Source organism: Martes martes (assembly GCF_963455335.1).
Source record: "Martes martes genome assembly, chromosome: 13".
In the NCBI taxonomy this organism is placed as follows: domain Eukaryota; kingdom Metazoa; phylum Chordata; class Mammalia; order Carnivora; family Mustelidae; genus Martes; species Martes martes.
The window spans coordinates 44,094,602-44,119,960 of NC_137901.1; the positions used below are offsets into that span (position 1 = coordinate 44,094,602).

General features: G+C 40.5%; 1 protein-coding gene across 1 annotated transcript in view; it reads left to right on the top strand.

Moving 5' to 3' along the window:
• Window positions 1-9,344: 9,344 nt before the first annotated feature.
• The window catches only part of CHST9 (carbohydrate sulfotransferase 9), a gene marked incomplete at its 3' end in the record, with an annotated part of 185,903 nt that continues 169,888 nt past the window's right edge, over window positions 9,345-25,359 (top strand). The window contains 1 exon segment of the mRNA XM_080822246.1: window positions 9,345-9,456. Within this exon segment, the coding sequence (XP_080678372.1) occupies window positions 9,351-9,456 (106 nt within the window). The 5' untranslated portion in view covers window positions 9,345-9,350.

A 25,359-nucleotide genomic window follows, 5' to 3' on the forward strand; every position in this document is an offset into this window, starting at 1 on the left:
GTAAAGAATAGTTTCTAGTAAAAGTATATAAAACTTCCTGGTATGTATGATTTATCCAGCATCACCAAGCAGCTCTCCAGTCCTCCATGACCACTGACCAGGTATCACATAAATTTTACTCTGTTCTAACACTGTCCACTGGGAGATAACATCAGGTCCTACAGGTTAAGGGCTCAGTCCTTCAAGACGTCTCCCTCTTGCTGCTCACCCCAAGCCCTACCCCTGCCTCCCTCCACTTCAGATGTCAATCACAAGTCCAGGTTGTCACCGCTGCTTCTAACCAATTGGCTGTAGATTGGAGGATCCCACAACCCCCTCTTCAGTTTCCATTAGTTTGCTACAGAGGCTCACAGAACTCAGAGAAACATTTTACTTACTAGATTACTGGTTTATTATAAAAGAATTTTATAAAGGATATAAGTGAATAGCCAGATGAAGTACATAATGCAAGGAAATATCCCAAGCTCAGGAAATTTTGTCCCCACAGAACTGGTGTGTGTCACATTCATATGGATGCATTCTGGTTCACCAACCTGAAAGCTCTCTGAACCCTGTTGTTTTGGGTTTTATGGAGGTTTCTAATATTATATAGGAATGATTGATTAGATCATTGGGCGCTGGTGATTGATTGAACCTCCAGCACCTCACCTGTCCCCAGAGGTCAGGGATTGAAACTGAAAAGTTCCAAGTCTCCATCAGGGTTAGTTCCCTTGGCAGCCAGCACCCATTCTTACTTGACCTAGAGGCTATGTAAAGTCACCATGTTAACATAACAAAAGATACCTTTATCACTTATCTCTAAGAAAATGTCAAGGGTTTTAGGAGCTCTGTGTGAGAAACAGGGAGGAAGACCAAATAGATATTTTCTTTAATTTTTTTTTAAAATATTTCATTTATTTATTTGACAGCCAGAGATCACAAGTAGGCAGAGAGGCAGGCAGAGAGAGGGGAAAGCAGGATCCCTGCTAAGCAGAGAGCCCGATGCGGGGCTCGATCCCAGGACCTTGAGACCATGACCTGAGCTGAAGGCAGAGGCTTAACCCACTGAGCCACCCAGGCGCCCCCAAATAGATATTTTCTATTATAAATAACAGTACCACAGACTCGAAAAGCAGAGAAAAAATGTAACCAGACTCGAGGGGTTTGCTGCTTGGGGTGCACCAAATTGAACACAACCCAAAGAAATGTTGAAAGCAAAGAACTTTTTGTTATTTGTTAGAAGTAAGGAGATAGGGAGATTGCTTTCAAAGCACTGTCTCTCCATGGGGTTAGGGAGGCTACACAAACACTTCAGTTCAACTGTGCATGCCTAGCATGTCAACACGCTAGTGCCTATGTCATGTGTTCAAAAAATGGCAGAAAACTCACTCATAGTAGAAAATCTTATAATGAGCTAAAGGTAACTTCAGGACGACTCAGAGGGGCTTCTGCACAGGTTTTTATCTTCAATCCAGCTCAAACAGGCTCATTTTCTTTTAAAGATTTATTCATTAGTTGAGAGAGAGAGAGAGAGAGAGAGAGAGAGAACACAGGCGTGCAGGGAGGAGGGGCAGAGGGAGAGGGAGAGAGAGAATCTCAAGCAGACTCCCTGTTGAATATAGTACCCTGTGCAGGGCAGGTTCCATCCCAGGACCTTGAGATCATGACCCTGAGCCAAAATCAAGAGTCAGAAGCTCAACTGACTGAGTCACACAGGCACCCCTCCAGCTGAATATTGGTGTAACACCTGCTTGGGCATTTCCTTGCTTGGAACTGTTGGTTCTAGAAAATGTAACACGTTCCTTCCCTGCTTTTGTCCCTTCTCCTCACTTTTGCTGATAACTTTCAGCTAACTTATTCAAGTAACTTCCCATGGCATCCTAGCTAATAAAGTGAAACAAAAACAAATGGATATGGAGAAGGAGAAATTGGGATACCATAAAAGTATACGGTGTTGGAAAGAATACAATAGACAGAATAAACCCTAGAATAGACAAAAACAGAGACATTGGTAAACTAGAAAAGTTGCTCAGAAACATTAACCCAGATTACAGATTAGAAAGAAAAAGAATGGTTTTTAATTTTCAAAGTGCTGAGAAAAAATAATTTTTAACCTCAATTCATATTTAGCTATACCATCATTCCAGAATGAGGACAAAAATAAGATAAATTTGTACATACAGAATCAAAGATAATTTAACTCTCAGATATTCATTAGAAGAAATATTTAAGGTTGTAGTTCAACAAGAAAGAAAGTGAACTGAGACAGTGTAGCACTCAAAAATTAACACTGAACACAGAAATTGATAAAATACCAGCAACTTAATAATTAATAATGAATATTTCTTTTAAATAATTTAAACAGATCAGGATGAGGAAATAATTCAGTGACTTTAAAGCATGCAGAAGTTCCTGTGAAAACTATAAACTGTTAGAAAAATTCATAGCTAATGGGGCATCTGGGTGGCTCAGTTGATTAAGCATCTACCTTTTGCTCAGGTCATGATCTCAAGGTCCTGGGATAGAAGCCTACATCGGGCTCTATGCTCAGCGGGGAGCCTGCTTCCCCTTCTCTCTGTGTCTGTCTCTCTGCCTACTTGTGATCTCTCTCCCTCTGTCAAAAAATTAAATAAAATCTTTAAAAACAAAAAAGAGAAATTCATAGCTAAGAAAGTTTTACTTTTTAATTTAAAGTACTACTTAGCTAACAAAACCTATGGATTCAAGAAAGCAGAAAAGAACAGAGACAATTAGATAACTTTAGGAAAACTAAGTCTAACACAAGGAGGAGAAAAAACATTAAAAGAAAAGACAAAATCCATTTAAATTACAAGATATTTAGAACTGAATGACAATGAAAATACTACACATAAAAAGGCAATTTGCTGCTAAAGTAGTTTTGGAGGAAATTCGTGGCCTTATCTAAATGTGTTTTATAAAAAAGAAAGATCTAAAATACATGAATTAATTGAAAATTAACAGTGAATATCCCTCAAGAAATAGAACGAAGAAAGAAATAAAGATGGGAAAAGAGATCAGTGAAACAGAGAACGAACAAGCCGAAAAAAAAAAAAAGAGAGAGAGTGAGAGAGAAGAATTGCAATATACTTTTAAATAAAACAGACAAATCTCTAGCAAGAATGATCAAAGAAAAAAGGCATGAATACATAATATTAGGAATGGAAAGATCTTTAAAATCATAAAATCCTATGAACAACTTTATGCTGGTACATTTGAAAACCAAAAGGAAATGATAATTATGTGGGCAATGTAATTTTCTAAAAGCTGACTCAAAAAAGTAGAATGAATAAACAAATAACAATTAACAAAATTAAATCAGTAATCAGATTCATTTTCCATCCCTCCAAGATTGGCCCAGATGTTCGTACAAACATATGACATTGGACCAATAGAACAGAATAGTATCTACACGCAGCAACAAACATACATAAGCATTGGAAATATAACAAAATCAACATTAAAAATCAGTAGTGAAATGATAACCTCAATTAAAAGAGTTGGACAAATGGTATCCATATGGAATGGATGTCTTACAACGTACACAAAAATAAATTCCAGGTGGATTCAAGTACTAAAATATGAAGAGCAGAACTTTGTGACTTTTGAAAGGAAATACAGGAGAATAATTTTAATATTTGAGGCTAAGGAATATTATCTTGGAAAATTCGTAAAGAACACAAACTTGATTATCTCCCATCTCTACCGTGCCCTAGCCTGCTTTGTGATTTGGGAGGCTCACCACGATGTGCTGCATAAAAAGTCTTCCTGGTTTTGGGGGTTTGGGGGGCTTTTTTAGATTCCACATATGAGGGAGGTCATACAGTGTTTGTCCCTCTTTAGCATCATGCCCTCGAGTTTCATCCATGTTGTCCCAAATGGCAGGATCTCCTCAGGTATCAACAGAGTTTGCCAAACAGGAGTCACTGACAGGGTCCTCAGGGCAGGAAGAAATTGAGGATGGGAAAGTGATTCTTCCGGTTCCCTTAACACCCCAGCGCAGCATCTTGTCTGTGTCCCTTTGCGATAAATGACAGCTCTCATCAGCCAGCCCTCTCCTTCTAGCCCCTCCAAGAATAGCTCTCTACTTCCTGTCTTCACTTCTGGGAGTGGTTGTTGTTACTGACCCTTGGGAACCACTCTATCCTTTATTAGTTTCCCAAAACCCCGATCAGTCTTCGGAAATTACTAACCTCTCCACAATTTCATGCACTCGAGTATATCCTGTGCTTTTTTTCAAGACCAGCTGCTACACCAAGAAGGAAAGAATGATAAAATTCGATTTAAAACTTCTTCATAATCAGACAACCACACCACCAGCAAGGGAAGGGAGCTGGAGAGGATGGAAAGAAAGGCAGGAACAATTTTTTTTTTTTTGGTAATGCTTAGAACTGACAAAGCATTGTCATCCCAAATGCAAAAGGAGCTGCACATCAATAAAACAGGGAAGAAATACAAACAGGAAATTCATAGAGGAGGTAAGTAGAATAGGAAAAAGCAAAACAAAATAAAACCCCAGGGAATTATACGTTTTCGGTCCCTATGCAACCTGTGAGCCTCCTCACATCTTCTGGCTTCCTGGGCAACGATGAGTGGGGGATTGGCTGGGAGATGGGCACCGGAGACTGTCAGGGCAGAGGGCTGTCTTGACGCTCATCTGGGAATGAAAGCAATAGGGCAGTCGCTGAAGGGGTTACAGAGGAAGTCACTGGGGGAAGAGGTTCAGGATAAGACGCAGGCTGGCATGGTATTGACGGAGTTGAGTTTCACAGTAGTCTGGGCGAGATAGAGGCTAAGAACTGTGGGCGGGGACAGGTGATAGTAAACTTGGTGAGGGGAGGTGGTAAATTGAGGACGTTTATCCCTGATGGTCTCTCACTCACTCAGAGTCTGAGGAAGAGATAGAGACCGGCAAGGACTGCTGAGGTCCTCCTAAGGTGGAGGGTAAAGGCAGGTGATCTCCCGACTCCAGGGTTCTTTTGTGCCAAACTGTTCTACACCAATGTGTTCCAAACTATCCTCTCTACATTTCATAAATCCCTCCCCAAAACTGTAGACTTCTGCCCAACTGGACAATCATCATTTCCTTTTAAATAAATTGCCTCCAGGCGCATCCTAGTAGCTCAGTTAGTTAGGCGCCCAACTCTTGGTTTAAGCTCAGGCCATGATTTCAGGGTTGTGAGATTGAGCCCCGTGTGTGTGCAAGATTCTCTCTCTCCCTCTGCCCCTTCCCCCCTCCCCCACTGGTGCTCTCTTTCTCTCAAATAAACAAATCTTTAAAAATTAAAAAATAAGTAAATAAATTGCTTCCATCTAACAATTAGTATACTAAAATCCTAAAATGCTTTTCCTGGAAACCGGGGTAATTTAAAATAATTTGTCGAGTTTTATTGAGATATTAACTAACATACAGCACTGTGTAAGTTTCAGATGCGTGGTACCTTAAGAATAATAAGAATAGAGTCACCTGGGAGGCTCAGTTGGTTAAAGCGTCTGCCATCATCTCATGTCATGATCCCAGGACTCTAGGAGCCCCCATTGGGCTCCCTGCTCTGGCGAGCCAGCTTCTCCTCCCTGTGCCTGCTGCTCCCCCTGCTTGTGCATGTGCGCTCTCTCTCTCTGTCAAATAAATAAATAAAATCTTCAAAAAAAATAAGAATACACTGAGTGATATTCTTTATTCATTCATTCACCAGTGGACAGAGGTTATTTCCATGTCTTGGCTCTTGTAAATAACACTGCTATAAATGTGGGGCAGGAGATGTCTCTTTGACGTAGTTTTTTCATTTCCTCGAGATAAATACCCAGAAGTGGAATTGCGGGATCATACGGTAGTTCTGTTTTTAATTACTTGAGGAGCCTCCGTGCACTTCTCCTTCAGTGGCCCCATAAGTACCGTCCCGCCAACAGTGTGCAAGGGATCCCTTTCCTCCCCATCCATGCCTACATTTGTTAGCTCCTGTCTTTTTGATGGAGGCCATTCTGTTAGGCTTGAGGTGAGATCTCATTGTGGTTTTGATTTTTCCCTGAGGATGAATGATGTTGAACATCTTAAAGGAATGATTTTTAAAGAGCTGAAAGAGAGAGAAGGTAGTGAAACAATTGTGTTTACCTATCTTTTTGTGTTCATTTGGGATAAATCAAGAGGCTATGCGAGTAAAAATAAATGTGTATTCTCTTGACAAAGCCGCATAGATCCCTCTTTCAGGATTTTAATAGTCCATATTTCTCCATTTGGAAGATGGGATGAAGGATTTACAAGCACAACTCGACAATTAGTTAATTGGCCTGTATTTTGTTATTGGAGCTCCAAATTCAGTTCAGTGCAATGCACACGGTTGGGTACCCGTGAGGTTCAAGGTACTGTGTGTGCGACTGGGGAGAGGAGGGGGTTGTATGAAATACAGGAAGCCTCTGACCATGGCAATGTATAATGCTTGTACATAAAATAGCATTATTCCTAGTAATTTCAGTCTCCAGTAGTCTGCGCTTTTCCTGCAGGCGTAGAGGTAGATGTATGATCTCCAAATAGGTGTGTTTTCCCGTCACGACTGACCTTCAGGTTTGCTTAAAGCAACAGTGTTGCTCCTCCTGCCTCACCTTTGTTTAATGAGAGCCATTTCCTAATGCCAACGTTGGGTTAATGGACTGAGATGGGAGAAAATCAAACGTATCTCTTTGTTTTACACCAGATTGCCTTTCTGCCTTGTGGCTTTAATCACTCAATCCTACTCACATCTGCCATAATAACAATTACGGGTTTTCTCCTGACTTCTTACCCAGGAGGATATGTCAGAGTAGAGCAACATCTCCCGAAGAAAGGAAGGGCAAATTCTTCATCTCTTTCCAGCTTCGTAGGTAATAATTTTCCCCTGCAAACCCTCAAGGAGTACCTCTTTTGGCTTTGCACATCTACTATTCCCACAGGTTTGTGTCTGTTCTGATTTATGCCTCTTCTTCTATCCTCTTGCTTCTGAGATAAGTTTTAATTATGTAGACAGATTGTAAAAGTCTTTTCTTCTTGTAAACAGCTATTTCTCTGTTAGTACTGGATTTTGTTTAACTGGTTTTTCCTTACGAATCTTCTTGTGCACCCAGGAATTATGTCTGTTCATTGTTTAACTGCAGCATCAAGACAAGAGAAAGCTGGCTTCTCATCGTTTCCCTTGAGGGACCCAATCTCGGAACACCTCAAATTGCAGCTCTCCCTCGGGAACTGTTCTTTGTTGCATATGTTTGGAAAGCCCATAAGATGTTAGCTTTCAATCAATATAAGAGCAAAGTGCCACCCATCAAATAGCAGTATGGTGATATTCCCAGTTCTTCTACTTATTTAAAAACTTACTCTACTAGCAAAATCAAGAAAATGCTTGAAATGCTCAAAAGCCCTCATGAAAAACAGTGGCCTCTTCCTCAGGTGACTCAGACAAGTGCATACTAGAAAACTCCTCAGGTAATACGAACAATCACTGTTCTTCCTTTGGCCCCTTCTAGGTAATAGTTAAACTATATATGTAAGGAAAAAAAGGTATTTATAACATGACTTTTTTGATGTTGTTCTGCATACACACTTTTAACTATTTGTTGGATTTGGGTTTTTTTCGTTTTTCAAAAAGATTTTATTATTTACTTGAGAGAGAGAGCACAAGTGGGTAGATGGGCATAGAGAGAGGGAGAAACAGACTCTCCTTGAGCAGGGAGCCTGATGATGTGGGGCAGGGCTCGAACCCAGGACCCTGGGATCATGACCTGAGCCAGCAGACACTTAAATGACTGAGACACCCAGGCTCCCCTGGATTTGTTTTTTCTAATCAGGGGATCACCATACCACATTTCCTTATAATGCTGATCTCATAGATTACCTTTGAAGGCCACCATTTACATGAAAATGGTTTTGCCAAGAACATGTAAATCTTAATCTTTAACCAACCAACTATTTATTCCCCACAGCAGGATTTTAAATTTTTCCTTGCATCTCACCATACGCCTCTTTAAAAAAAAAAAAAATTTTTTTTTTATTTATTTACTTGACAGAGAGAGAGAGACAATGAGCAAACACACAAGCAGGGGGAGCGGCAGGCAGGATTCAATCGCAAGACCCTGGGATCATGACCTGAGCTGAAGGCAGATGCTTAACCGACTTAACCACTCGGGCTCCCTCACGAAACACCTCTTAAAAAGGCTAAATTAATATTAATAAGTTTTTGAGGCATATTTGGAGAAAAAAGAGAGATCATGTTTAGACACAGCAGTGTATGTGATGTCCTGACAGTGAGAAAACATTCAGCTCATCCAAAGAGGGGATGTGGTCTGTGGTCAAAGAACAGAGCCAAGGTCTTTTGCCAGTGCTAGATACAAAGCCATGACCTTGGCCTCATTAGCTGGGCTAACTGTGTGAGTTCACCATGCAGGCAACTGTATTTGCATGGCAGTTCATGGGAAGCAGGGCTTCTTAAATTGGGTTCCAGTGACAATAACTAAGCATCCTGCTCTTCAAGCAAGATTTTGTGTGTGTTTATATTTGTCTAAGAGGGTTTGCATTTTCATTAGATTCTCAAACATGGATGCAACTTACAAAAAGTAAGAGGGTAAGATTATACTAAATGAGATTGTTCTAAAACAAAGTCGCTTCAATATTTCTTTAAACCTTTCCTTACAAAGGTAGATTTCTGTAATCTGAGGTCGATTTCTGTACTCCCATGTTCTTGTGGGGGAAGCCCTTTAAACCTGACCTTTTCATATTTATCCTTTTGTGCATCGGAGGGATTTTAAATGTACCCTTTCAGTTGGAGAAATCTATTACTTTTACATGAGAGGAAAATGATAGATTGAACCCTCCATTTTTATATATTTTTCGGTCAGGAAGTGATTCTCCCCCCCCCCTTATTCTATAAACATATTTTTCAGAACTCCTTCAACAATCCGCTCTGACAGTCTTCCTTCCCCTCGCAATCATTTTGAGGTAGCCTGAACCTGCTGGACTCTTTCCAGTATAGGGTGGCCTAAGTCTGGCTATGCTACACCTGAGTAAATGTGAGGGTCTTACTTATTAACAGTAGGACAAGACATTCCTAAGTTCCTACGGTAGAAAACTGCCATTCTAGGGACAATCTCCTCCAGTCCCTTCTGTCTTCAGAGAGCTCCAGTTCACCTACGTCTTCACTAGCGTTGATGTGCTGCAGATTTATGCTGTATTGGGGAAGAGATGTCATCAGCAAGGTACAATGTGGATTTTTTAAAAATTCTAGGTTCCTTCATGGAAGGAGCGCTTCCTAGAACAAGAAAGGATCAAAGCTCTCTAGGAAAACAAATCATGTGGTCTTCAGAAATGAGGAGAAAGGCAGCCATCTGAAATGGTCATGAACCCCAAACAAGTCTTCCTCTCGGTGCTCATATTTGGGGTAGCGGGACTGCTCCTCTTCATGTATTTGCAAGTCTGGATTGAAGAACAGCACAGAGGTAATAATTCTTTTTTTTCTATTTTACTTGTAATGGTCATTTTCAATGAAATAAGCTGTAATGTTTACAGAGCTATAGAATGTCACAGTGTTTCCAACAACAACAAAAAATAGACATAAACTGTAATCCCCAGCTCCTAAAAGGAAGGATGATTATGCAATTCTGGTGGGCATTTGTTCCGTGGTGGGGACAATACTTGGAATTTTTATTATATCAGTGGGGGAGCAGCATGGCCCATTAGCCCAGCACGGATTGCTTGTAGAGAATTTGTCTACTCAAATGTGTAGCATGTGTCCTACCTCTGGGGTGTCCTGTAAATACTGGGCACAAACCTAAAAGGAACTAAATATACAACTAAATATCTCCTTTAATTCCTTTTTAATTAATTGATTAATAGTACCTTACATATATAATACACTTTGCAAAGTGGGCCACAAGCATCAATAGAGACCATTTATTGAAAGCTTAGCAAGTGCCTAAAGTTTACAGGTATTTTCTCTAATCCTAATGACATCTTCCTAGGTGTGATATTCTAAGTTTATAAATGAGGAAGCTGAGGCTTGGGTAGGCTAGGAACTTATCCCAGACCTCACATGTGGAGGTCTACGTGTAGAGAGAAAGCTCTGGTTGTGTCTCTGCAAAGTCCATGCCCTTCCCTATACTTGGCTTCTGTGCGGGGCAAGGGTGAGTGTGAGGAAAGGTGAGTATTATTGCCTTCTATAGTACAGATGAAGTAACTCAGACCCAGAAACCTAGTGACTTGCCCAAAGGTGCAAAAGCTGAGTATCCAAAATGAGACCTATGCCCAGACTTTCCTACTTCTCATGTGCCCTCAAAGAACCTTCTATCCAAAAAGGTAGATAAGATGCACATATAATAAATGCTGTAGTATCAGTATGGATACTGACTTATAAACCTAAGCTATTCACAAGTTCACAGATGTGTAACCTCTTCTGCAAGTTGGATTCTTAATTTTGAGTTTGTAATTTTTCCAAGTTGGGGAATTATTTCCCCCAGTTAAGCTGTACTTATACTATAATAAATAATAGTAAATATATTTATTCTCTCAAATTGTATTTGTAATTTGCTAGTACTTTCTCTGATTCTCTATATGTCTTAAATGATCTACTCATGACAGTGAGTGTAAATCTTAGAACCAAGATTCCTTTAGTAACTATCTTATTGAAGAAAAGTTTTTCAATAAGACTTCCAGCTGGACTTCTGCCTTATCTCATGCTGTGCCTTGGGTTGTAATTCTCTAGTTTTCCAGGTCGACTGATACGTGTGTATTTTATATGTGTTTTATCTCTTAAAATATGATGTATGTTATTCTTGTATGAAACCTCTGTTAGAAATATACACATCTAACGAAATCCCCTATTAACTAGTGAAGTTGTATACACATATTTTAAATATGCCAGGTAGTGAAAATCAAAGAGATTCCACCAAATAACTTATGTTACTTCTTTTCTTGAGATTTTCCAGAATCAAATTTAGTCTCATCTGTCCCAAACTAAAATTGTTCCCTGGATTTATCTGACACTGTAAAAATCTATCTAAACAACTTCTGAGCATTTTTATTCAGGATCATTTTTTTTTAAATGAATCTATTTAAACTAAAAAGAAAACAAAAACAGTTCACTCTTTTCTCCCCTATTTCTCCACCCAACTTGTGACAACTACCAGTCTATTCTCTGTATCAGGGAGCTTAGGTTTTTCTTAATTTTTTTTTTTTAAGATTCCACATATAAGAGAGAGCATACAGTGTTAGTCTTTCTCTGACTTATTTCATTTGCTTAATGCCATCAGAGTCCATCCATATTGCAAATGGCAAGATTTCATTATTTTTTATTGCTGAGTAATATTCTTTATTCATTCATCGATGGACGCTTAGATTATTTCCATATCTTGACTACTGTAAATAATACTGCAGTGGACATAGGGGTACATGTATCTTTTTGAACCAATGTTTCCATTTTCTTTGGTTAAATACTCAGAAGTGGAATTGTTGGATCATATAGTAATTCTATTTTTAATTTTTTGAGGAACCTTCATACTGTTTTCCATAGGGCCTGCACCAATTTATATTCCCACAGATGGTGAACAAGGGCACCCTTTCCTCCACATCCTTGCCAACACTTGTTATTTCTAGACTTTTTGATAAATAGCCTTTCTAACAGGTGTGAGGTGATATCTCACTGTGGTTTTGATTTGCGTTTCCCTGAGGATTAATGATGTAGAACATCTTTTCATGTGTCTGTTGGCCACCTGTATGTCTCTGGAAAAATGTTTTTTCAGATCTTCCCAGTTTTTAATCGGATTGTTGGTTGTTTTTTGGGTTTTTTGGGCTATTGAATTGTTTGAGGTTTTTTTTTTTCCTTTAAGATTTTATTTATTTATTTATTTGAAAGAGAGAGAGAGCAGGAGCAGGGAGGAGGGGCAGAGAGAGAGGGAGAAGCAGGCTTCCCACTGAGCAGGGAGCCTGATGCGGGGCTCGATCCCAGGACCATGGGATCATGACCTGAGCCAAAGGCAGACACTTAACTGACTGAGCCATCCAGACACCCAAATTGTTTGAGTTCTTCATTTATTTTGGATATTAGCCTCTTATCAGATGTATGATTTGCATATATTTTCTCCTATTCGGTAGGTTGCCTTTTCATTTTGTTGATGGTTTCCTTTGCTGTGCAGAAGGTTTTTAGTTCGATGTAATCCCACTTGTCTATTTTTCCTTTGTTGCTTTTGTTTTTGATATTAGATTTAAAAAATCATCCAAGACCTATGTCAAGGAACATACCACCCTATGTTTCCTTCCACTTTTATAATTTCAGGTTGCATATTTAGGTCTTTAATCCATTTTGAGTCACTTTTTGTTCATGGTGTAAGGTAGTGGTCCAGTTTCATTCTTTTGGATGAGGCTGTCTAGTTATCCCAACACTGTTTGTGGAAGAGATTGTCTTTTTCCATTGCATATTCTTGTCTCCTTTGTTGTAAATTAATCATAGTAAACCCATAGTAAGTATGGGTTTATTTCTTTGTTGTAAATTAACCATAGTAAACCCATAGTAAGTATGGGTTTATTTCTGGGCTAGCTGTTCTGTTCTATTGATCTATGTGTCTGTTTTTATGCAAATACTTTTCTGTTTTTAACTACTTTAGATTTGTAGTATAGTTTGAAATCATGGAGCATGATGCCTCCAGCTTTGTTTTTTCTTTTTCAAGATGGTTTTGCCAAGACTAATAATTTGTTGGTTTTTTTATTGGTAGTATTTTTACATGATTATTTTAAACATAAACTTTTTAACTTTCCTTTCAACCTCTAAGTAGACATTTTTTCCTGATTTCTGCTAGTTTCTTTTTGATTTACACTAAATAAGTAATGATAGACCTGAATTTAGCTTAGGGTCCAACGTTAGCATCTAAGTTAAGAATTATCATAGCTAACATATGAATTATCATAGTTAGCATAGGAAAGACTCATATAGCTATAATCTCACCTTCTCAAAACTCATTGTCACCAATCCAGAGTCTGTAGGACAGAACTCAACATACTTACCCCGAAAAGTATGTTCTTTTTTTGGTCAGTGATGTGGACTTCCTGTATCAGTGTTCTATTCAGTTCCTACATGCTATTATCAATGGCAGCATAGCCAAAACAAATAGGTACTTTTAATATTTTCTTCTGCTAATGCAGAAGTAACAGTAAACATCATTAGGCCCAGGTTGTTTTAACCCTCATACATGTGTACGAAAGTGAAATGTAGTAGCTACAAGCTTCTGATTTCAGGCACAGTAAAGCCACCTTATTGCTTTTTCTCAGACAATTGCTTCAGAACCTCATAAGCAAACTGGCCTCGTGCTTTGGTATTTCTTAGGAGATTTCATCTTGCTTTTTTTCAAACTAAATATATTTTGTGGCATATAAAGTTTTGCAACTAGACTGGATTGACATCATTCTTTTCTCTTGAGTCTCTCTGATGGGAAAGTACGTTCTTTTCCTCCAAAATCAAGCTGTTCATCCTGATTGTGATGTTGCTGTATTGAAATTGTATTTTGTCCCAGGAGATCTTTGTATACCTGAGCTGGAGCAAGCCACTTGTAACATGGAAGGACTTTCTGCGTACAGTCAATCACATACTCAGGAAAATAGAGTTGTTTTTCTTTTAGGAAAAAAAAAAAATCACTCATTTGATTTACTTCCTCCACTTCTGATGAGGATGGCAACCATTTTTTTAAAAAGATTTATTTATTTATTTGAGAGAGAGAAAGAGGGCGGTGGGGAGGGGCAGAGGGAGAGAGAATCCCAAGCGGACTCCATGGGGAGCACGGAGCCTGATGCAGGGCTTGAGCTCAGGACCCTGAGATGATGACAAGAGCCAAAACCAAGGGCTGGATGCTTAACCAACCAATGCCACCCAGGTGCCCCTACAGCCTTTTTTTTTTTTTTTTTTTTTTTTAATCAAATGAGCACATGCTCCCTCTACTCACCTCTGGATGCCACTGCATCCTGTCTTTTATGTGATCTTTGCTCGTCTCAGGGTCTCTGAGTTAGCTGTTCTGTCTTCCTAAAATATGTTTCCTTGGCTGTTTCATTGCTGGCTTTCCTTATCATTCAGGGTATAGTTTAAATATCACCTTCCCTCAACATCTTATGTAAAATAGATGTCCACTGATATTTTCTCCCCCAGCACCTGTTTTAATTATTTCCTAATCTGACCTCATGGCACTTATTCCCATCTGTAGTCATGCTTCATGTTTCTTTACATACAGTCTACTTCTCTCAGTAAAGTATAAGCTTCTCGAGGGCAAGGAACTTACTCGTCGGTCACCGGAGTAACTCCACCCCCTCTCCCCAGCTTTCAGGTCCTTGAATCTTCACTTCACTATGTACCCCCAGTGCCTTCCAAATTCAGTGTTTATTCTTATTCCCCCAGTCACCTGTAACTTGCTTCACCCAGGGGCCTTTGCCTGGCCTTGCTACCCGAGCCCTCTGAGTCTCCAACTCAACTAACCTTCCATATTATATCCTCTCTTCTCCTCACACACATGAAAATTATGACTTCTTAAAATACCGCAAATGTTAAATGATAAATCTTAGGAAAATGGATATAGAAATATTTGGATACACAGATTTCCATTCAGGATTATGGATGGGAAGATACAAACTCAGAGCTCAGAACCTACTCTCACAGTGCTTCTTGCTTATTGGTATGCCAACAGAGTAGTTAAGGGTTCATTGAGAATCGATTAAAATAATTACTAGGTCATTAGTGTGGAATTTGAGTGTGAGTGTAAAGACCTACTCACTAAATAATTCATGACAATAGGCAGGTTAATGCCTGTTAGTATTGATTCAGTGTGTAATACCACCTAGTCCAAAATCTCTCATTTTCCTAATAAAAATAAACTCAATTGCTGAAGTGTCATCTAATCCCAGCCTCCTCCTTTCATAAAGGAGCAACTAAAAGGCTTAAATTTGTATAGCCAATACTAAGGAAACTGGCACTAAAACATGCTTCCTGATAACTGCTTATTTTCCATACAGTACTCCTCCCCGTACCCTTCTGGTATTTTCCTCCTGCCTTCCCCTTGACGTGGTTTTTTCCTCCTGTCTTCCCCTTGAGATGAGATTCTTCCTGCCTAATCCTCTCCTCCTGCCCCTCTTGGACTCATAATGCTTTTGAATTACTGATTTGTTTCCTAAAGTGTCTTGAACTCAGTAGCCATTCCAAAATCCAGCTGAGAAGTCTAGAAACCAGATGCCTCACCAGGAGCAAGGATATAGTTTCTGTTCCCCAGTTGAAAAAAAAAATCTGCCTTCACAGAGAAGACCTTTAGTATTCTTTTTTTTTTTTTTTTTTTTTTTTTTAATTTATTTGACAGACAGATCACAAGCAGGCAGAGAGGCAGGCAGAGAGAGTAGGGAGGAAGCAGGCTCCTTGCTGAGCAGAGAGCCCGATGCGGGGCTCGATCCCAGGACGCCGGGATCACGACCCAAGCCGAAGGCAGCAGCTTTAACCCACTGAGCCACCCAGGCGCCCCGACCTTTAGTATTCTAACGGCCTCAGACTTCAAAAGAAAGTCCACCGGTGCAGAACCAATGTCTTTGGAAATAATGTATTCTACATTTCTTTCCAAACGTAGCTTTCAGGAGTAAATCAACCAACTAAGAGTTTTGGTGGAAAACTTCCTGGATCCATTTCATCACAGGTTGAAGGGATAGAAAATTTAAAAACTAAACAGGGATTGTTTCTAAATAAAAGAATTTAGCTTTCATTAAGTGTTCTCTCTTGTTTCCCTGAGTCACAGATTACCAAAATTATATTGAAGTGTATATAGGAGATTGAAAGTAAATATGTTTGTGCTAATCAAACAGAATTAATCACGAATCTCCCCTTTACTATTCTGTCCAGCTTTTACCTCCGTCTCTTGTGAAGTGAATCAGCCTGGGTTGTAAGCATTTGCTTTCATCTCCCCAGCTGGAAGCCCACTGAGGGTCAGGCCCAGGATGCCTGAAGCATAGGAGACCCCAATTAAGACATCAATGGAAAGACTTGGGAGAGAGATTCCAGAGACAGAGAACAGCTGACAATTTATGCAGGACTGACAATATATCAATCTTTGTTATCATCATAACCTTCTAGATCTGTTTGTGAACTTCATAGTTCTAGATATTTCATTTTGCCTCTTCCGAAGAATTAAACAACTTTTGAGTGACTATTCATATGAAACACTCACATAGGGATATATGTATAAGTCCCAAATCATTTAATTAATGATTATCATATTAATGGAACTGTATCTTCCGTATAGAATAGCTAAATGCACTTGCTAGGACCCCCGGCTTTTCTAGGATCAGAGTGTTGGGGGGAAAATGTACTTTTGATGGAGCCACATAATGAATTTGGAATATTCTTGTGGGAGTGTTTTTGCTCAAGTCACGAAGAAGCCTCATCAGCTCACTGTTCATAAAAGACGACATTTCATGGTGTCATTCCTCAAGATCAGTCTGGGTGTCTGTCTTTATCTCTGGCAACTACAGACTATGATACAAAATTACACGAGACAGTTTGGTACAGGATAAATGGATGGGCTCTTAATGTTGCCTGGCAATCCTCTGCTCCCTATTAAGCTTTTTCTCTCCTGTTTTCCAGAGAGAGTGTTTCTGAAATGCTGCTTTCTCTTCAGCCCTCCAAGCACGTCATCTCCCCAATATCTAAAGAGGCAGATCGCCCCTCCTCTTACTTTACAGAAAAGAGAGAGCAGCAGAGGAAATTCTTAGAGCTTGTTGCTAACAGGAGTATGACAGAAGTAGACTTCCCTACTTCCACCCCATCTCTGACCCTTCTCTTAGCTTCTTACTTCCTCCTCCTCCTCCTCCATCTTCCTTCTCTTCATCATCCTACTCATATTCTGTCTCCCAAAGCGTCTGTTTCTTCAGTGGTCTCGTCCATCCTCTATATGTTTTCTTCTGCGTTTTCATTACCTTCTCCAGCACTTCCTTACATCTGTATTTCTACATAGTTCAGTCTCACCCATCTAAAATACACAAGTCAAATACCTAATGTTTCAACCACAGTTTTCTTCTTCCCCCAATCCACTTCCTGCCCTTTAACTTCTTAAAAGAATTTTGTGTACTCACCATCTTCTACTTGTAACTCTCTTCTCACCCTCCCCTTGCTGCAGGCTGCCCCCATCAATGACTGGTCCCAGTAACCTGGCTGCCATCACATCCACTAAGTCCTGACCATCATCTTGGCTGTCTGCAGCATTGGATATCGGCGGCCTTCAAATGCCGCCTTCCCTTCATATCCACAAAGACAGACTCTTCAAGTTTTCCCACTCTTCTCTGGCTGCTGCATTCTTAGTTCCCTCTCCAGACTACCATGTTCCTTTTATCCTTAGATATTGACATTCCCTACCCTTGGCCCTCTTTTCTTCTAACTCTACATGGTTTTCTCATGTAATTCCATCTGTAACCTGATTCCCCCACAGTTCCCATAGTGCCACCTGCTTCCTGGGCATCTGTACTTGAATGCCCCCCGGATCTCTTACACTCAGTAGCTATAAAGCCAAACTCCATTTTTCTCCAAAGTCTGTCCCATTTCTCTGTTGAGGCAGTCATCTTACTGAAAGACCTATTTGCCAATTGGGATGCCTCCAATTTCCTTGTTCCTCCTCCTGGGTGGATGTTTTTCTGGGCCCCCCAGTGGCTCCTGGGACAAACCTAAACTCCATAATTTGGCTGTCTAGGCTCTTTGTGATATGACCCCTTCTTAACTCTCTAGGCTCATGTCTGCACGTGTCGCATTTATTCTCCAGCTGTGTTACGTTCTTTCCTGTGGCTTGAACTGGCCATCGGTGTGTCACATCACCTTCAACCACTAGGCCACGAGATCTATGAAGGTGACACTAGCAACCCCTTGCACTGTTGCGTCCCCCATGCCCCGCAGGTGCTTCATTTGACCATGATAGGTAGGATTTCGCTAACTCAGTTGAAAAATATCGAGTTAGGGATTGTGGAAAAGAAATACCAGTACATGTCTTCTCTCGGGTGCATATATATCAGCCCCTCAAGTTGAACAACCATGAAAATGACGTTTTCCATCAGTACCTGTGAGAGTCAACCATATGATACCATGGAAGGAAAAGTCCGTGATGGTAGTCTGTCATGGTGACATGCTCCCGCAAAACTTTATCGTGCATCATATTAGTGACAACGGAGTTAAATTTTAGTGTGATTTAATTTTATGGTTTTTCTCTAGAATAAATTTTAATTTACTCATTAGTTATTAAACTTCTGTTCTTTTACTCAGTGCCCTCACTTCTCTTATCTTCTCAATTTCACACTTCTGAAATGTCTTTGTTTTCCAGAACACTCACTTGGGGAGTCCATCTGTGTGCCTCACAGTACAAAATTCTTATCCACAGGGGGCTCCTGGGTGGATCCGTTGGTTGGGCATCCAACTAACAATCTCAACGTCATGGGATCAAGCCCCGAATTGGGCTCCATCCTCAGTGCAAAGTCTGCTTCTCCCCTCCTACCGCTCCCCCACCTCAAATAAATAAATAAGTCTTTTACAAAAGTTATTATCCACAGTATCTGTGATTTTTAAAAGCCAAAAAAGAGGACTGTGGGAGCAGAGTTGACATCAGTGACACTGACAGCTATCGTATCTGGACGCCTCCCATTTGTTTGGACCCCATCTCAGAGAAAGAACGAAATGATCCCGTGCACATGCCATTTTCTTCTTTTCAAATGACATTTAGCTGTTGTGTGGGCAGTGGCTGGCTACATAGTTAAGAGTCTCGATGGAGAGAGAATGTACCTCATTAATTTTTCAAAAATTGAGAAGGCCAGAAATTGACATCAAAAATGGTTTAAATGGATTCAGAGAGGAAGCAGTGGAGAGGGGAAACGTCCAGCTGTTCCATGCCGTGGCCGTGCACTGTGCACTGCACTCGTAGAAATGCCTAAACGTGCTCTTAATGAAAACATCACAATGATAAATGTAGAATTCTAGAACGCTTACCGTATACCACGTGGGTAGAGTCACAATTAATAGTTGTTTGCAGATGGAAAAGGGTAGACGTACATATTTATATATTGCCTGGTGCCGGGGACAGCTTTCACATTATTTTAATAACCAATTTATCATGAATTATTAGTTCATATAAATTAGGCTCACAATTGGCATTTCTTACAATTTGAAATATACTTAAAAATATGAATGATTTTTATCATAAAATATTCGCAGTGCTTTCTACATGACCCACCGCATAATAATTAGCTAAGACATAGTAACACTAAGAAAAATTCTCAGTTGAGAAAATCTTCAGAAGCACAAAGCCAAAAGATATCTAGTAGTAGGAGAAAAGAATAGGGACCAGCTTTCACACACTCAATAAACCAATGTAGGTTTTACTAAGCCTTCTTTTAAGTTTGCTCAGGAGAGAGACAAATCCATAAAGCAGTCAGCCTGCTTGTGATCACGCTGCCAGAAATACACTGTAAACAATGGAATTGCCTCCGAATTTTGGACTCAGAATTTTATGATTGACATTAAGGGTCAGTGCCTGCATTTTAGATCCATCCCCAGAAGCAATTCAATAATCAACAGAAATCAGAAGTCCATTCACTGAACCACTGGCAGAAAATTAGATAGAGACTCCCAGTTTGCTTTGGATCAGAGGTATGTCCGATAACCTACAGCTAAGGAAAAAGACATAACTGCAGCCTGAAATCCTGTATTCAAAAAGTAAGATGCTATGTTTTTGGAAGAGCTATGAAGAGTGATAAGCAATCTAGAATGGATGAGAAAATGGTTATGTAATTAAATGGAAAATGGGTCATAATGGAAAAGTCTAATAGGTTTTAATTCTATTTCTCGTCCTTCTGAAATATTTTACATCAGCTTGATTGAGCTTGTAATAGCAGGTGTGCATTTGAAAAAAATCCAAACAAATTCAAATTATACTATGGCAATATCCATTGAAATTTAAATAGCACAAGTCTTTTTTAGTTCACAGCAACAGGTAGGCAGCTTTTCTCCTCTCTATCTCTTGCATTTAAATTTCATGCCCTCTGTTTACAATTGGCAAGAGTCAGGTTATCCTTGATTTCTGCCAGGATGCCAAGTTAACTTGGCTGATGTTGGATTCCAGAAGGCAAAGAGCCTTCTTCCCTGAAGCAATTTCTGATTAAGAAGAAAATGAGATCTCGGGTGTATTTTTAGCATCTGGAATTCCTAAATATTCATTTATTCAGTTCTGACTTTGGGGACCCTTTGGGTTGTTATATGTTTTGTGTGTACAGTGAATAGCACTGCTCCATGAATCATGATACTGACTTCAAACAACTGTGTTGCCATTCCTTCCAGAAGGCTCCCTTGTAAGGCTCATATAACTTCATAAAGGCATACGTCTCGGCATCTGTACTCTCTGAATATTCACGTGAGCCACTGCCGGCCAAGGGCTGCAGAGAGGAGAGAGGACTCCTGAGAGTGGAGTTTGTGGTTAGCGTCATGATAGTTCACCCGCCTGGCCCAGTGGGAAGGGCACAGACCTTAGGAGTGCGGTCGCGGTGGTGGCTTTGCCAAGAGTAGCCTTGTTGCTGGACTCTGGCTTTTTCGTCAGATCCTAACAGACCACATTGCTGACATCGGTGCATAAAAATGGCATCTTCTATCACCACAATGTTTATGTCTGCTTTGGAGCAAGCTGCTCACCGGCCGTCTTGAGAACTAATAGGGTGTCCTGGGGAAATGAGTAAATCATCCCTTGGTTTTGACATTTTCTCCCCATTACCTCTTAGCCCTCCCCCAGACCTCTCCTTTCTTTTTGCTGTGTTTCTGTAGAAGTTAACTAAACTCAGGGTATGCTAGTCTGTTTTTACAGGATGGTAGGCTCTCTTTTTTCTACAAAGATAATTTCTCTTTTAAAAACGCTCACATAATTCAAAAAGATTCACTAGCGTGCGACCGAATACTACAGCCTTTTACCAGGCGACTGTGCCTTGGGGAGAAGGATATAATGAGACTTTGGGGGGATTACAGGACGCTGGCCCTGAATTAACACTAATTTCAGGAGACTTAAAACATCATTGTTAGAGCAGGGGGTTGGGTGATGAAAGACATTTGTAACTCAGGTCTGTGTCACAGTGAGTGGGTCATCCAGAGCCCATCCTGTGATTATATCCCTGATTCCAGGATGCACAGTTGGAATAGACATACCCAACAACCGGCAGAATTTCCACCTTGCTGAGAAAAAGGTCTCAGGAAAGAAGTTTACCAGAAAACTGTATGTTATTTCCTACCTGATAGATATTTTAGAGAGGAAAATAATGATTGATGACCACCAAGGGAACTCACACAGAGTAGCTCGTGGCCTTGGCCGAGGCCTGAGGCCCACCTGGATGCGCCTCCTGACCTAAAACGTAAGGAAGTTAGTTACATGGTTGTTCAAGTTGCCTTTCAGCCCTAAAATGCTGATATCTTGATTCACTTACAACTCATTTCTTTCAGCCCTTTTTTTCCTTGAGTAGTCAAACCGGAGATGTATTGGGTTCATATCTATTTCCAAATAACCAAATAAAAGTTATTCTCTAACCAAATAAACATGGCCTTGGCACGCCTGCACATTTTCAGTGATCGATTGTGCAATAAACGCTGATAGTTTCCCACGCTCTTTTGTTTCCACGTGCATCAGATCCGCCTTTTCCCCTTCTTCTTTTTTTTTTTTTTTTAAGATTTTATTTATTTATTTGACAGAGATCACAAGCAGGCAGAGGCAGGCAGAGAGAGAGGAAGGGAAGCAGGCTCCCTGCTGAGCAGAGAGCCCGATGTGGGGCTCGATCCCAGGACCCTGGGATCATGACCTGAGCCGAAGGCAGAGGCCTTAACCCCCCTGAGCCACCCAGGCGCCCCTCCCCTTCTTCTTGAAGTCCCACCTCTTCCCTGTGGAGCCCTTGCCAGCTTGACATGAAAAATGTGCATTCGTAAGTCTAATGGATAATTACATCAAGGAGGGAGGGAAATGATATAAATTTCAAATTCAGAATAATTACCTAAGTCTTAACTATAACTAGCCATAACGTAATTACCTTTTTTTCCCCTTCAACTATTTTTTATCGTTCTGCATATACCAGGCTGATTTTTCATTAACTTTTCATGCTGTTTGTAACTCTATTCCAGTTTGCATTCAGCCTTGCAATAGAGCTTTGAATAGAGTTCCACTCACAATAGAGCACAATATTGTATAGCTTTAATATAAGACAAAGGTTCTTACAGTAGTGGTAGGAACAGCATTTTCATTAAGATTGGTTCAGTGAACGGAAGGGACAGGCCCACTCCCATCTGGGATCGTATCTCGGCAGTCGTGAAATTTCTGAGCAGTTTGGGAGGCAGATCAATTTTTTAAACATTTTGTAAGAAATTTATCTGATTCATTCATTTTCAGCATGTTGAAACATGTGCTCTTCAGTAATGATAACACACAGCAGTGGCGATCCCGCCTGTCCCTCTTCTTTCTCTGGGTTGTTAGAGAGAGAGAGTCTTCAGCTCTCTCCCCAAACACAACTTTCCAGCACCTTGCAACACCACATTGACTCCCAACATGTCAGGAAAACACCCAAAGGTATTGTGTAGAACCTTGGGTTTTAAGTAACAGAAATCTGTCTCTATGGAAATTAAACTTATTATAGATAAATAGATAGCTTCAACAAGAGACTTTCTTCACCTAACCCAGCTGCTAGGAAGTCCACAGTGGACTTGGCCACATCCGGATTTCCAGCAGCATCCTCTTCTAGACTCTCTCCACCTCTGTCTTCCTCGCTCGGCTGTGCTTTCCTCTGCACGGCACCATCCTCCGAGGGCTCCAGAATCTGACGGCAAAGATACCCAGGGGAAATTCCAAGCTTTTACCATCCTCCTTGAGAACGGTTGCAAAGATGCCACCCTCTCTCCGCTGACACTCATAGCAGTTACTGGAAATGGACTCTTACCCATCCCTGCTGGGGTGGGGTCTTCTACTAACCCATGCACCAGTTTATTTATGAAAATAAATACTGCGAATGCCCAGCCTGTTACAGACCTTTCTGCGTCTCGCAATAAGTGACAACTGACAGCCTCATGGCCACGAAGGGGGTGGGCAGGATGGAGGCTGTATTGCAGAAGGATCCATGAAGCCAGGTTTTAAAACTGTAGCTGACATCCATGATGCCCCCTCCAGCTCTGCAGAGTGGAGTCGCCCAGCTCTTAAAGGAACTCACGAAGTGACCTCAGAAATCACAACCAGTGATGACTCCGCGGAAGTCTTCCTATCTCTAGGACAACCCTAAGTTTCTAAAGTCCCCAGAACCACTATTTCCTTAAGTGCCTCTTTCCTATATAGACAAGTTACCTGAAGTCAGCATTGTTTACCTCCTTTTGTACTTGTGACAAACCCATACGGTAGGCACCCTTGTGATTCTCAATTTATAATAGAGGAAACAGAGTCACAGACTCCATGGGCACATGCCCATGCACACACAGCTGATAGTGGAGCGGGGTTTCCCATCCTTTTTCAGATCACAGCACCTGAGAAGCTTTGCTAAAAATGTGGCTCACGTAAGTCTCACACTGGGACACCCAGTTCAGTGGTTGTGGAATCAGTTGGGGGACCTTACAGTTTATAAAATGGCCAACATTATTCTCACAAGTAACCAGGCTTAAGAGCCCCTGATCTCAAGACAAAGAAGCAGAATGGCAAAGGGCCAGAGGGTTTTAGCTATTGGATAAGCAATAGTAAAGAACAAGAAAAAATAATTTATTTTATATAATTTGTGACAACCTGTTCTATCAGGAAAAGAGCATTCTGGAAGAGGTTGGTGGTAACACGCTGGCTTTCTCCTGCAATCACTGCTTTTCTTTTTCCGTATCCAAAATTTATTCTTAATATAGGCAACTGTTTCCTCTATCAGCCATAGTGAAAAAACACGTTATCTCTTTGGATAACAATCATTCTTATAATGTGAAATGTAAAAATCCAGGGTGATTCTATATGCTTTTTCTTCTGCTTGGAATAGTCTTGCCCAACCCCTCACCTAACTCCTTCCTATGCTTCAGTTCTCAGGTTCAGTGTCACCACCGCTAGGAGGCCTTCCTTGACTTACCCATATCTATTAGGTTCCCTGGATATAGTGTCTATCGGCACCTTGTACCAGTTATCATAACTTGCAAATGCTAATTTCTTCGTGCGACCATCTGATAGTCTAGCACTGACCTCTCACACTGAACTATAGATTAGTGACCATATTTGATTACTTAGCACTATATTCTCAGCATGCTCTACAGGGCCTGACCCATGTTAAATATTTGATAATTCTCTGTTGAATGAATGAACAGGTAGACTCCTTTAAGAAGTCACTGATCGCCTGAAGAAGTCTTTAAGAAGACACCCCCTTTAATGGAATTTCTCAAAAAAAAAGAAGAAGTAGTCAAGGTGCCTGGGTGGCTTGGTTAAGCCTCTGCCTTCGGCTCAGGTCATGATCTCAGGGTCCTGGGACTGAGTCCCATGTTGAGCGCTCTGCTCAGCGGAGAGCCTGCTTCTCCCTCTCCCACTGCCTCTGTGATATCTCTCTCTCAAATAAATAAAATAAAATCTTAAAAAAAAAAAAGAAAGTAGTGAAGAAAGACTGGGAGAAACTTAGCAAGGGCTTAGGGAACAAGAAGCAGAAGATGATAAGGAGACAATTATCACCTGCAATCAAAGTGTAGGTGTAACCAAACAGCCATAAATTATGAAAATAGCTAAAGACTCCCTGGAAAGGGGCAAGTCATCAGGTCATCCGCTAGAGACACAAGAGCTAATTCCTGGAGAGTCGGATCTAATGTTCTTGGGAGTATTTTGTTGTTGTTGCCTTTTTTTTTTTTTTCCACAAAATGTTAGAATTGAAAAAGACTTTCAGTAACACTTACCCAGTAGTCACCCCATCAAGGTCCCCATATTCCAGGTGCTTAGAATCCTGGGAGCTTGTACAATATGTTAAAAATTTCTGAAAGGCCAATGAAGTTTCTCTTTCTCTGTAATCTGGTTGACTGACTTAACAGAAAACGGAAGTCTTTTGCATTTCTTCCAGTCAGATGAGCTCCGTGAGGTTATGTGTCCACATTATTGATTAAAATGAGGAAGTGAATGTAGTTGGTTTGGTGGTTTAATCATTGAGAAATACTGAGTCCAAGAGGAGACAAAATGGGGTTTGTTGATTTTCTCAAGAGACAGCTCTCATCAGCCTTATACCCAGAGTCTGATATTTTAGAGACCTTGTTTAATGTTTAAGTGCTGAAAGACATACTTTTTGGTATGTATCTACAGATAGATAGATACATACATACATACATATACACACACACATACATTTACATG